Source organism: Rhamphochromis sp. 'chilingali' (assembly GCF_963969265.1).
Source record: "Rhamphochromis sp. 'chilingali' genome assembly, chromosome: 14".
In the NCBI taxonomy this organism is placed as follows: Eukaryota; Metazoa; Chordata; class Actinopteri; order Cichliformes; family Cichlidae; genus Rhamphochromis; species Rhamphochromis sp. 'chilingali'.
In genome coordinates, this window is record NC_137941.1 from 36,883,740 (window position 1) to 36,897,410 (window position 13,671).

General features: G+C 41.7%; 1 protein-coding gene across 1 annotated transcript; it reads left to right on the plus strand.

Moving 5' to 3' along the window:
* Positions 1-508: 508 nt before the first annotated feature.
* On the plus strand, positions 509-1,846 carry LOC308410484 (trace amine-associated receptor 13c-like; the record flags this gene model as incomplete). The annotated part of the gene is made up of 2 exons (XM_080903820.1): positions 509-681; positions 1,027-1,846. The coding sequence occupies 2 exons, from the start codon at positions 509-511 to the stop codon at positions 1,844-1,846; spliced, it is 993 nt and encodes a 330-aa protein (XP_080759946.1).
* Between the last annotated feature and the right edge of the window lie 11,825 nt (positions 1,847-13,671).

Sequence of the window (13,671 nt, forward strand, 5' to 3'; positions counted from 1 at the left end):
CTCCTTCACATCAAAAGGAAGCCGGTGAAATGGGTCAGACATCTGGATATGATGCTTCTTGGACACCTGGATGAGGTGTTTGGGGAATGTTTATCACAAGACCCTGCAGGGTCTTGTGATAAACATGTCATGTTGTGATAAACATGTCATCATGACATGCTGGTGACATTATGTCTTTGGAGCCCAGAAAAAGAAGCATAGGTGGCTGGACAGGAGGCATAGGCATCCCTTCTTAGACTCGTGCGCCTGAAATCCAGGAGAAACAGCAGGAAATGAAATGATGTATCGGTGGAATGGGTGTGTTTTTATTTTTGTCAAGCTGTGAAACATAAGTAAATCTCAGGACGTGCATTTCCAGTGAAAGCGTTAGAGAATATCACACAAGAGATTTTCTGTGGTGGATGGAGAAAAGGAGTAGGAGGAGTAAGGTAAGTCACATTACACGGATAGCTTTAGTCAGAAAGGTGCCAGTGTTCAGCAGCTTTCATCTTCTTTTCCCTTTCTGCTCATGGAGAACGTGTATGGACAACAATTCTGCTTTCCACAGCTCCTCAACACCTCCTGTAGGAAGCCGCTGCAACATCACAATCAGACCATTTTTCTCTACATTCTGCTTTGCTGCATCTCTCTGCTCACAGTGACTCTCAACGTCCTGGTCATCATCTCTATCTCCCACTTCAGGTGTTAAAGTAAACTTTACTGTGATATATTGTGTTTGACTTGAGCATACTTGGATTAGCTACAGAGTACTCTTCACATTTGGCCTTTACTAAACTGTAATAGCTCTCTTTTAGAAAGGAACAGCTGATGTGATAAATGTTTGTACTATTTAACTGAAATGATTTTATATTCTGACCTCCTCCTCTCAGAATGATGTGGAAACGAGAGGTTTGCCCTACTTTGTTGCACTGGATTGTTTATTGTATGTTGTTTTACTTTCAGAACTGGTGCATTACTGTACCCTTCCACCTGCTGCAGGTTTATTAATATTATGTTACATCTTTCTTTCTGTTTTTTTCTTCTCAGGCAGCTTCACAACCAAACCAACCTCTTCCTCCTCTCTCTCGCTGTCTCAGACCTCCTTGTTGGCCTCCTGCTGATGCCGCCTCGAATCCTCCTTTTAGGGGGCTGCTGGTTTTTGGGCACCTTCATGTGTGGACTGTTTTACTATGCCTCTTTTGTTCTCACATCTGCCTCAGTAGGAAACATGGTGCTTATTTCATTTGACCGGTATGTAGCTATTTGTGACCCCTTGTCCTACCCCACCACAGTTACTGAGAGAAAAGTCCAAATCAGTGTCTGTCTGTGTTGGGCCTGTTCACTGCTGTATAACGGCACAATACTAAACAACTTTCTGAAGCAGCCAGACAGGTATAATTCTTGTGACGGGGAATGCATAGTTGTAATTAATTTCATAACTGGTGCTTTTGATGTCGTAGTTACCTTCATCGGCCCCACTGCTGTGATCATATTTCTGTACATGAGAGTATTTCTGGTGGCTGTGTCTCAGGCTCAGGCTATGAGATCTCATGTTGCCTTTGTTACTTCAAAGGGTTCAGTTCACGTTGCCATTAAGAAGTCTGAGAGAAAAGCAGCTACAACTATTGGTGTTGTTGTGGCTGTGTTTCTGATGTGTTTCTGTCCTTACTTTTATCCCTCTCTCGCAGGGCAGGACACATCAACCAGTGTGGAATTTTCAGTTTTTGGGGTCTGGTTACTTTATTGTAATTCCTGTCTAAATCCACTTATCTATGCGTTTTTCTATCCCTGGTTTAGGAAGACTGTTAAACTGATAGTTACATTGCAGATTTTGCAGCCTGACTCTTGTGATGCCAACATACTGTAGAATTAAAATCCTATCACTCCTCAGTTAGTCAAATACACTGTAAAGGTCAAAATGTGAAAAAATAAGTTGATATCTGACATCTTCTTCAGCTGTTAATGAAAAATTGCATCAATTATTTGTAATAATGTATCAATATTGATTATTACCAGCTGTAATAAACAATATTAATCAAGAATTCATCAAGATCCTTTAACTTCTTCATGAAAAATGCACATGCATACTCCAGAGTCACTATGAAGACTTGTGTCTCATCTTCATTCACTCCACTCTCGTCAAAGAACCTTTTTATTTTGTAGATGGTTCCTTAGCTATTACAAATGGTTCTTTAAAGAACAAAAGGTTCTTCATCCTTAGCTGTCTAAGTTTGATGGTGTAAATGGCATAAATATTTACTCACTATAACGAGGCTGTGAATTCTACTGTGTGTTTTGTTTGTGTGCATGTGTGTGCGAGGGGGGAGGGCGGGTTACCTGGTGATTACCCTTTAAGAGCAGATGGTAGGAAACTGAATATTCAAATAAAGTTAGAAATACTTGCTTAAAAATATACTGGTGGCAGGTGTGGGGGCCAAAGCCTAAAGACCCCCCCCCCACACACACACACACACCTAACCCAGCAAACCCATTGATCACAAATAATGTGGTAATAGAATATGAAATTTATTATTAAGATGTTTATGAATATGGTGAGTTAACAAACAGTAGACACAATACACACATTCAAACACTGTACTTTAGTTTTAAGTTTTAATAAAGCATTACTACTTTCTGCTTCAAGGCATTACTTTTGAGATTATTATATATCTTAGAAAATATAGCATAATGATAATACTAGTTATTGTAAACTTTACAAACCACCCAGCAGTATGTAAAGTCAAATTATAAAATACAAGTAAATAACAATTGCACAACAGAATGTCAATGAGTTATGACAAAGCGCACTGCTTAGGTAAAGGATCTGAGCACTTGTTCATCACTGAGCAATTTGTTAATATGTGTTTTTAACCCAAATGACAGGGAGAGAGAGAGACGTCAGAACACGTCGTACTATGGCAACCTCCCGGGAGGGACGGAGGGGGTCAGTCGTTGGGATGCGCAGGCAGATCGTGCGAACACTAGTGATGTGTTTTACCACTGATTTCCTTTCCGATCCGATACCAAGTAATATCCAGGGTGGTATCGACGATACTGATCCGATACTTTGTACAAAAACTTATTTTATTTATTGTATCTCAAACTATACCATCATAATGATTACAGGACATCAGATTACTTGTTCTTATCACTTAATGATGCAGAGTTCATCATATAGAAATAAAAAACTGAAGTTGTTATTTGGACTATTTGCTATTTGAACACGTTGCCTGCCTGCAGCACTAAAGGACTCCGTGAGAGACGTCTGTCTCGCCGTAGCAGCACCTGTCCCTGTCCTCCTCTTCAGTTCGTCTCAACATACGCTCGTTATATTCTGTGATATGATTTACTCTGAGGTGTTTGACGAGGTTAATGTTGCCACAACCATACATGCCAACCCTCCCGATTTTTCCGGGAGAATCCCGAATTTCTCCCAAGTTATTAGATTAGATTAAATTTAATTTTATTAACCCATTGGGAGGGGTCCTCTGGGGTTTTCACACAGCTGAGTAAACGTTAAACAGAAAACTGATTAAAGAAAGTGTGAGATGGTCGAGAGTTTACGCCAGCGCCCGGTTATATTTGAGATAGCAAGGAGCAGACGGCAGTTTCACTCCACCGAGGGAGCTCGTGACGTACTACCCGACTTTCTTTAGACCACGAAGGCCGGTCCTCAGGTGGAAGTGGCCTCTGAACTTGGACACCCCCGCTGTTTCCGGGCCGGCCAATAATAACGGTGACATTTAACGTATTTTATCCGATAAATAAACCCTGTAAAATATATTTATCCCCCCCCCCCAACAGCCCTTTTGAATGTCTCCCTAATTCTGAGGTAGAAACTGCAGACAGTCAGATTAACAGTATTTTGTCTCTATCTGCCATTCTGCAATTCATCTCATGTAAACAATAACGTGGCGCACAGCTGACGTGAAAAAAGGCACATACCTGTGACGCTGCGTGATGAACTCTGTATTCCTCGTCCACACGTAAACGTAAAAAAGGAGTTTTAAAAAATCTCTGTTTTCGGTGATTCGAAACGCCGTTTACGTGGACGAAACAGCTGCGCGTTCAAAAATACCCGTGTAGGTGCGGACGCAGCGTAAAAGAGTTAGTAGTTTATTTTATTACTACCTGTAATTTTTTGCAGATTACTTGTATTTGCTTAATTGTTTACTAAATGTTTGAGGTGAGAAATAAACCGCAAACGAGCAAAATATGGGCGTGTGGTTGGAGGATGTGTTTGTGCATGTGCGTGCACGCGGGGGGTGGGGGGGCAACATTTTTCCTGTAAAAAGTCTGGCAACCACTGCATTAAGCCAAGAAGAGGTCATTATACTAGCAGGAGGTATAAAAGCCGGACCAAAGTTCAGCACGTGGTTAAAGTTTGTAATCCAGCCGGGGTGTAAATATCACTCAGCAGCCAGTCGTAGAGCTGAAGCATCAACACATAAATCTACCCGGCTTAAATCACAAGAGCACCTCTGACCGAAAAGCTGTAGATTTTTCTTGTTTGCACAAATTAATATATATATATATATCTATCACCCTTATGATAAAACCCATGTCAGCCATTGGTTTATGGACTTTGTATTTTGAAGCCTCAACATTTGCTTTATCGCTATGTTGTTTTTTTGTGAGCCTTTTGGGACCATATTAGGACGAGGGATCAGAATCTGGAGTCGTGCACACTATTGTTTCATTTATTGTGTATCCATAAGATTTATACAGCAGATCCAAGTTGTGCCTTGAAAACAGGAAAGTCGTCTGCACAGAGGAGAACTTTAATAGCAGGCTTGTACAAAGTGAGGCTTTGTGCTCACATTTGCTGCAAACACTCGATTTACCCTGTTTTGATGCAGAATTCACTTGAAATCAGGCAAGAACTGGACTTATTTTTTATAATGTGTTCTTGTGAATTGATTGTGTATCGCATATGTTTGATTTGACTTTCTGCAAGACAACAGTTGTCCGCTGGCCAAAAAAGTTTTCCAAATACCTCCACGTGATCAAGCCTGGATTTAGAAAAGAATAGCAAAAAATCTGCACCTCCTGCTTCACATGCAATTTGTGTTTGTGTGTTCAGAGGCGGCGGCGAGAGGGGAGACCTCGGCACATCCAGCTGGAGAGCCTGACCAGGAGGAGTCGAACATTAACTCAGCTCTTCCAGGGCACCCTGCAGACTTGGCTGCTGGCGACAACGAGGGATGACGTGAACGCCAAACTGGAGTCCATCACAGGTCAACTGCAGGTATGCGAGTCAGACCTTCTGAGGAGGGTTTCACTTTTCTCTCTTCTTTATAATTGACTCTTTTTCTCTCTCTCTCAGCTCCTTGTCTCAGAGTGGGAGGGATTTGAAGCACAAAGGGAGGAACTTGTCGTTTGGTTGGCTGATATGGATGTCCGCCTGAGTGAGGTTGACCAGCTGACAGGAAACACCAGTGAAAAACCGAAACAACTGCAGGTGTGGGCTTGTTTTGATATGAGATATATTTGATATGATACATACGTCAGAGACATTATCCTAAACTGGTCTAACAAAGGACATGAAACTTACCTTACATAATGCTGAAGTTCATTGATAATTTTAATCAAAAACTTGTTGTTGAAATATTTTTACTGAACATACAAGCATCTGCTGATGAAAATGTGTTGATTTATTGGTCTGTTATGAAGCTATTGCTATTTCTAATGTGTTTTATCACTTTCTGATGTTTTATTAATTAAACAATACATGTATTAATTGTTGCGTTATCTATAGATATAGTATTTATATATATTTATTTATAATATAGTAAAAATATTGAATTATTACTGTTTAAATGACTAATATGTGACATGTATTAGTAGTGATGTTGTGCTGAGGGTTAAAATGCCTTTTTGTCTTTTGGTAACTACGAAATGGCAATAAACCATTAATATATGTCTATGCTGTGCTCGTATTTATTTTACGAGCACAGCTCGTAAAGAACCATTTTAAAAAAGGTTCTTTGAAAAAACATTAAAGGTGCCCCAAAGAACCACTTCTTGATGGCTCTTTGGGGCACCTTTAAAGGTTCTTCAAAGAAGTTCTTCAAAGAACCATTGTTTGAAAGGTTCTTTGTGGCACCAAAAAAGGTTCTTCTATGGCATCAGTCTAAAGAACCACTTTTGGTTCCAGTTGGCACCTTTATTTTTCTGAGTGCAGAGTGTTTTTGTTTGTTTGTTTGCTTGTTTTTAACAGCAGTGACTGATGAGCCTTAAGGTATGAGATACAGCATGTGTGAGAACAGCAAAATGTGGTTGGGTCCGTCATTGGTACTGAAACCCAGGAGGCAGCATGGCGGAACCACGACCGGGCCAGCCAGCGGAGGTGTTAGCCTGAATGGTAGCTGAGCTAGCACCCACATGGGGGGAGTAGGCGGCGGTCTCTCGCTGACAGGCGGAACAGCTGCAGGACCGGTCCAAGCAGCTGATAGCGAGTTTGGCTTGGTCGGTTCTGTTCCTTGCCAACACTCCTGCCGGCCCCACCAGCGTCTTTTAACCACATGGGGGAGGGAGGAGACCCCCGCATCTTTCCGGAGGGACCTGTCCAGGCTGGGCCTGTGGTCAGCACATGAAGAGGAGGACCTGCTCTGCCTGAGTCGGAGGTCGCTGTGCCATCCTCACCAGAGGCCAGCACGCCATCTGGACCTCCCACAGTTCTGCCAGAGATCAGTGCCCCGCGCTAACCCCTCTAACCCCTTGCAGCCTGTGAACCCTGTCTCTGCCACGCGGTGGCCTCCGGTCCAGCTCCATGGGCGGCCCCCAGATCCCATTCATCCCTGCTAATGGTCCATGACCTGGGGATGCCGACGGTGGTGGCTGATTCCCTCTCCTGCTTGCGGGTCTCAGTTGGGCAATGTGGGTATGTGGCAGGCGTGGTTTGTGGTGCAGCTGCAGGGGAAACCGACACACTGGAGCACATCAGCAATCATGCCTCATCTGCTTAAAAAGAATGAACTCAGTCCTGAGCTGTTGTTGTTACGTATGTGTGGCTGACAGCTGGAGAGCTGCAGCCGAGTGTGAGAACAGCAACCGTAATAAAGTCAAAGTCAAATTTATTTATATAGCACATTTAAAAAAACAAATGTTGACAAAGGTGCTGTACATTTAAGATAATCAAAAGAGAGAAAAACATAGGAAGACATGATAAAAAATTAAACAAAAGAAGCATGAAATGAGAAGATTTGAGTAAGAAATGAGACAAATGAAATGTCTGTGAAGGTTCTCAGTCATCCAGGTCATTGTAGTCTAAGGATTGTGAGATTGTGATATTATCTAATGCCTGTCATGGTCCTGGGCCATGTGGGCCCAGTATTCTTAGTTCCTTGTATTTTTGTATTTCGTTCCTTATTTAGGCCATGTTTTCTGAGTTGCCCTGTTGTGTTGTTCCCTAAGTGTTTTCCCTTCATGGCTTTTACCCCCTGTGTGCCCCTCTGTGTATCTGTGAGCCCTCGTCTCTCCTTATGTTTTATTCCATGTTTCCCCATTATGTCTAAGTTCTCCCCGTGCTCTCTCTCCCCCCTGTGTGCCCTCTATGTATTTATGAGCCCTCGTCTCCCTTTGTGGTTGTTTCATGTTTCCCCAGCCCGTTATGTCTGTGTTTTCCCCGTGCTCTCTCTCCTCCTGTCTGAACCTCTGTGCCTGTACATGTCATGTTCAGTTCACCCCGCCCTGTCTCGTTATGATTATCAGTATCACCTGTGTTCCCCGTGTGTGCCCACTTTCCTCGTTTACCCTCTGTGTATTTCTGTCTGAGTCTCCCTCTGTTCGGCGTCGCGTTCTCCCTCATGCCGTGTGTGGTTCTCCCCGTGTCTTCCGGTATATGTTACTTTAGCTTTTCCCAGTTTAGTGTAGTTTTGCATTGCTTTTGTATCATCGTTATTGTTTATCACCTGTCAGCAATAAAGCTGCATTTTGAGTTTATCCCCCGTGTCTGTGAGTTTGCAATTTGGGTCCTCATCCTGCCTGCCACACGGCCGAATCATGACAATGCCATGTTATACCCCTGATTAATGATTGTGAAATTATTATGTAGTTTTAGTTTGCATTATTCTCCTGAATTAGAAGAAGGTGATAACTATTACATTTGTTAAACTGATTTGTATTACATTAGACTGCTGATTTATTGTGAATGAATGATATTGTTTATGATGCATTATACTGCTGAGTTATAAGAAATACTGTTTTCAGAGAGTCAGGACCTTGTTTTCTGATAATAGAGGAGACAGAGAGCTTCTGTCTGGTAAAAGGTCAGAAGCGTCAACGGGCGGGGTGAGGCCGAGTGCATTTTGAGGTCGAGACACACGAGACGCAAACAGTAGTTAGACTCATGTTTAGGTAAGAGTTCAAATAATAGTTTGCAAAAGCTTGTAGCTGCAAAATGATGTCTGCATAAGGGACAGTTTGCTCCAGGAGATAAGCGAGAGTTGGAAGATTAATAGGAAGCACCTGGCCTCGAGACGGAGAAGATGTCCTTTTAAATGTGTCAAAAGTTGTCAACAGAACATCTGTGCTTTTGAAACTTATGCATGTGTTGTATCTGCTTTGACGCATGAGAGGGCGTCATAAAAGTAAACCCTGATGTTATAAAAACAACTGCTTGTGTATCATTGGGCGGCGATCGATGCTGTCGGTGTGCAGTGTTCATCTCCCCACGCGTGTGTTCATTAAATCATCGTTTGACTTAACTCTCCTGGACCATTGTTGTTTTTGTGCTCACCCTCAATATTTGAACTCGTAACAGGACAAATAAAAGTAATACAAACTCATTCTGATTTAAAAGCCCAGGAATAAAAATGGGTTTTCAAACAGGTTTTGAAAGTGTCTGATGTTGGGGAGGATTTGTAATCAAGTGTTGAAAGTGCCAGAATGTGGTTGGGTCCATCATTCTTGCCACAGACAAGGTGTATTACAAGCGAGTGGACTGCCCCAAGTGGAAGGGAGTTGTTACTGGTCAAGACGGAGCAGTAGTGTTCGTCAGACATGGAGGTAAGTGACGGACAAGGTAAGCGACTCATGTTGTAACTGACGTCAGACCCTGGAGATTTTGGTGGAAAATTAAAACAAATGGTAGTTTAGATTTGAACAAATTCATTTAAGCTTCAGCATTACCAAATACACTTATCAATTGTCTTATAACTAACAATATTTGTCTAAATCATCTCCAACACCCTGGAGAACAACGGGGAGAGTTTAGAGGCTCTCCAAGATTACATTGATCAGTGCTTCCAGGATCTCGTGATGCCAGCCGGCAAAGATATTGCCGACATACTGGAGTCAATCGACCAACGATTGTCCAGTTTCGACGCAAGGCTGTCCTTGGTGGAGATTCTTCACCGGGAATTTAAATGCTTGCGAGAATCCCTGGAGTTCAGCCACCAGCAGGTGGAAACGCTTGCTGCTGAAAATGCCACGCTAAGGGAGTCGGTGAAATGTCTCACAGATAATGTTACCCAGCTCAATAGAGAAAATAAAAAAATAAAAGAAGCAGTTATTGATCTACAAGCTCGTAGCATGCGTGATAATCTTGTATTTTCTGGTATTCCAGAAGCCGATGGAGAGGACGCGGAGACCACGGTAAAAAGCGTCATCAAAACCCACCTGAAGCTGCCGGAGGACACTGTGAAGAACATCGTCTTCGATCGGGTACATCGCCTCGGCCCCATTCGGGCTACGGCCGGGAGACCACGTCCTATCGTGGTCAAATTCGGCCACTTCAAACAAAAGCAACATGTGAAAAGCTGCGGAAGGGAATTAGAAGGAACGGACTTCAGCGTGAACGACCAGTTCCCCAAAGAGATCTTGGAACGACGCAGGGTCCTCTTCCCAATCCGACGCGGCTTCATCCAGAAGGGCTCCCGCGCTGTCATCGCTGTGGCCCGGCTGTACGTGGACGGACAGCTCCACCGCGACCCCAACATCACTCCGTGGCTGTATTAACCTCACACCAGATAAGAATCAGCTACACCATTTCCCTATCCACTCACACTAACTTGCATTAACATCTGTTTAACTTACCAGTATCAAATCGCATCTTAAAGTGTGATTTCATAGCAGAATTAAAACCGTCACTCTCCGTCAGTGATTTAATTGGAATGTTTACGTTTTGGTTTTTTTTCTTCTCGTTTTTTTTCTCTCTCTCTTTTCCCCCTCTTGGTTTTATGCTGCTCACCCCTGTCCTTGGTTTCTTTCTTTTTTATTTTCTTTCACTGCTTCGATCACCTGCTTCCAGACTCATCCACAAACAACATCCTTTATTTCGACATTATACGCACAACACGATCACGCACAATCATGCGCTCAACGGCAGCACATTTACATCAGTCAGACAGCGCACACAGTCATATAAGATACACACACACTTAAGCCAAGCCTACTCATATTAGTAAATATGCAAACACATAGTCAGACTCAGGGAGCATCTCGCCACACATTTTTTCTCTCTCTCCTTCTCTTTATTTATGAACAAGTGACGTATTCTCTCCACCTGTCTAAGCGACGCACACAGCATACATCCCTAGTTATACACAAACATCTATGGGTACACTGAGGTTCATTACATGGAATATAAATGAAGCTGGCTCCAGAGAAAAGAGGTTAAAAATATTTAACCAACTCAAAAAACTGCAGGCAGATGTGGCCACTTTCATGAGTAAATCATATAAGGATACATGATTTACTCATGAAAGTGGCCACTTTCGCATTACTTTCATACATTGTTTTAGTAAGTATCCAAAACATACAAGTTTCATTATATAATTTTTCAAGGGATCTTATATCTGTTTTCACTCTTGTATGCTTTTCATACAAGTTTCACACAAGACAGATACAAACTTTATAAGATTTATATATATCTTTTCCATATGGGTATACTGGATAAAAAGCTATGTATTGCAAGTGTATATGGTCCAAATGTTGATGATCCCTCATTCTTTCACGGTTTTTTCAGTGCACTCTCTGAACACTTAGATGGCACACTTGATCTTGGAGGCGACCTCAACCTTGGACTAAATGAAGACATGGATAGGCTCAATACAGCGGGAACTCAGCGTAATTGGCAGTCCACAAATATAATCAAACAGTATATGAGCGACTTTGGTCTTTGCGATGCATGGCGCTCCCTTCACCCCACCAGTAAGGAATATACTTTTTTCTCACATGTTCATCACTCTTACTCTCGTCTGGATTATTTTTTGGTCAGCAGCTCACTGCTGAGCGACATTTCAGACACTGAGATTCACCCTATAGCTGTCAGCGATCATGGTCCTGTATCTTTAACACTAATGCACAAGAATAATACTACGCCAAGAAAAAACTGGAGATTTAATACATCACTACTTAAAGATGAAGACTTTATTAAATATTTAAAAAAAAGAGTGGACTTTATATTTAGACTATAATGACACTCCCGGAACATCAGCTTCTGTTCTATGGGAAGCAGAGATGGGCAGTAACCGGTAAATCTGATTACTTTTTTCAAGTAACGAGTAAAGTAAGGGATTACTATTGCAAAAACGGTAATTAGATTACCGTTACTTTCCCGTAGGAACGCTGCGTTACTGCGTTACTAAAACCGTGATTTTTTTTGCGAGAATGTCTCACGACAGTGACGTAAGCGAGTGCGCCGTTAATGACAACAATGGATCATATATCGAGGGGAGAGAGTATGAGCGTGCAGCGTTTAAAGCGTGGAAGTACTGACCTTACTTTGAGTTTGATTCCATAAAAAGTGACAAAAACATTAGTGTCCGCTGTGCGTGGGAAGAAAACTTATTTTTACAGCGAAAAAACCCCTAAACTTCCAAGCAAGCACCGAGTAGCTATGACGTAATGGGAAACTCACAGAGAAACTCGCGGATTCTTCAACTGACTGCTGCACACCTGCACCAGGGTAAACCTCCGCCTACCCCACTCCTGCTTTACAGGTGAAAATAGAGCAACAGGACCGCTGAGTCTTTGACTTTATTTATTTTCTGCTGTGTTTTACTTGCATCTATTTGAAAGACTGAGTGTAAACACACCAAAAAAAAATTATTTTATGTGCTGCAATGTGCAGAAAATAGGTTTAAATGTTAAACTAATTTATTCAAGTCAGAGAATGTTGCATATAATTTTATTTTTGCTTGATGCATAAAGTTAAAAGATTAAAACTGATAAAACAAGTTAAAAAAAGATACTTTTCCATTTGATTACATTTTGTATGATGGATTATGCAGAAAAAGTAGAATTGGGCTGAAAGATCTATCGCTTTATCACCTATTCAGGTTGTAAATCGTGTTTTTAAAAAGTAACTAAGTAATTAATTACTTTTGAAAATAAGTAATCAGTAAAGTAACGGGATTACTAAAAACTCCCTGAAAAGCCTTCAGCTAATCCAAAATGCTGCAGCAAGAGTCCTGACAGGGACTAGAAAGAGAGAACAGATTTCTCCTGTTTTGGCTTCCCTTCATTGGCTTCCTGTTAAATCCAGAATTCAAAATCCTGCTCCTCACATACAAGGTCTTAAATAATCAGGCCCCATCTTATCTTAATGACCTTGTAGTACCATATCACCCTATTAGAGCACTTCGCTCTCGCTCTGCAGGCCTACTTGTTGTTCCTAGAGTATTTAAAAGTAGAATGGGAGGCAGAGCCTTCAGTTTTCAGGCCCCTCTTCTGTGGAACCAGCTTCCAGGTTGGATTCGGGAGACAGACACTATCTCTACTTTTAAGATTAGGCTTAAAACTTTCCTTTTTGCTAAAGCATATAGTTAGGGCTGGACCAGGTGACCCTGAATCCTCCCTTAGGTATGCTGCAATAGACGTAGGCTGCCGGGGGATTCCCATGATGCATTGAGTTTTTCCTTTCCAGTCACCTTTCTCACTCACTATGTGTTAACAGACCTCTCTGCATTGAATCATATCTGTTATTAACCTCTGTCTCTCTTCCACAGCATGTCTTTATCCTGTCTTCCTTCTCTCACCCCAACCGGTCGCAGCAGATGGCCCCGCCCCTCCCTGAGCCTGGTTCTGCCGGAGGTTTCTTCCTGTTAAAAGGGAGTTTTTCCTTCCCACTGTCGCCAAAGTGCTGCTCATAGGGGGTCATATGATTGTTGGGTTTTTCTCTGTATCTATGAAGCGCCTTGAGGCGCCTTTTGTTGTGATTTGGCGCTATATAAATAAAATTGAATTGAATTGAAATTGAACATTTTTGGGGAAGTAATCTGTAATTAGTTACTGATTACTTTTTTCAAGTAACTTGACCAACACTGATGGGAAGCAGGGAAAGCTGTGTTGAGAGGTAAAATAATTTCTTTCTCATCACACAAAAAGAAAGAAGAAAACAAAAATATTAAGGAATTAGATAAAAACATCAAATCACTAGAAGAAGCCTACGCGTGCGACCAAGATCAGGAAACATTGAACAAAATACGCAAAACAAAACTAGAATTAAATGAGATAATTGATAAAAAAAAACAAAATTCTTACCACAAAGACTACGCTTACAAAATTATGAACATGGTAATAAATCCGGTCAATTTCTAGCAAACCAGCTAAAAATAAATAAAGAAAAAACAACTATAGGTGCTGTTCAAGATTCATCTGGGAAGTATATGACCCGAAACAAATAAACAACATTTTCAGGGATTTCTATAAAACGTATTCACCACAAATAAACCCATCTAAAAAGGA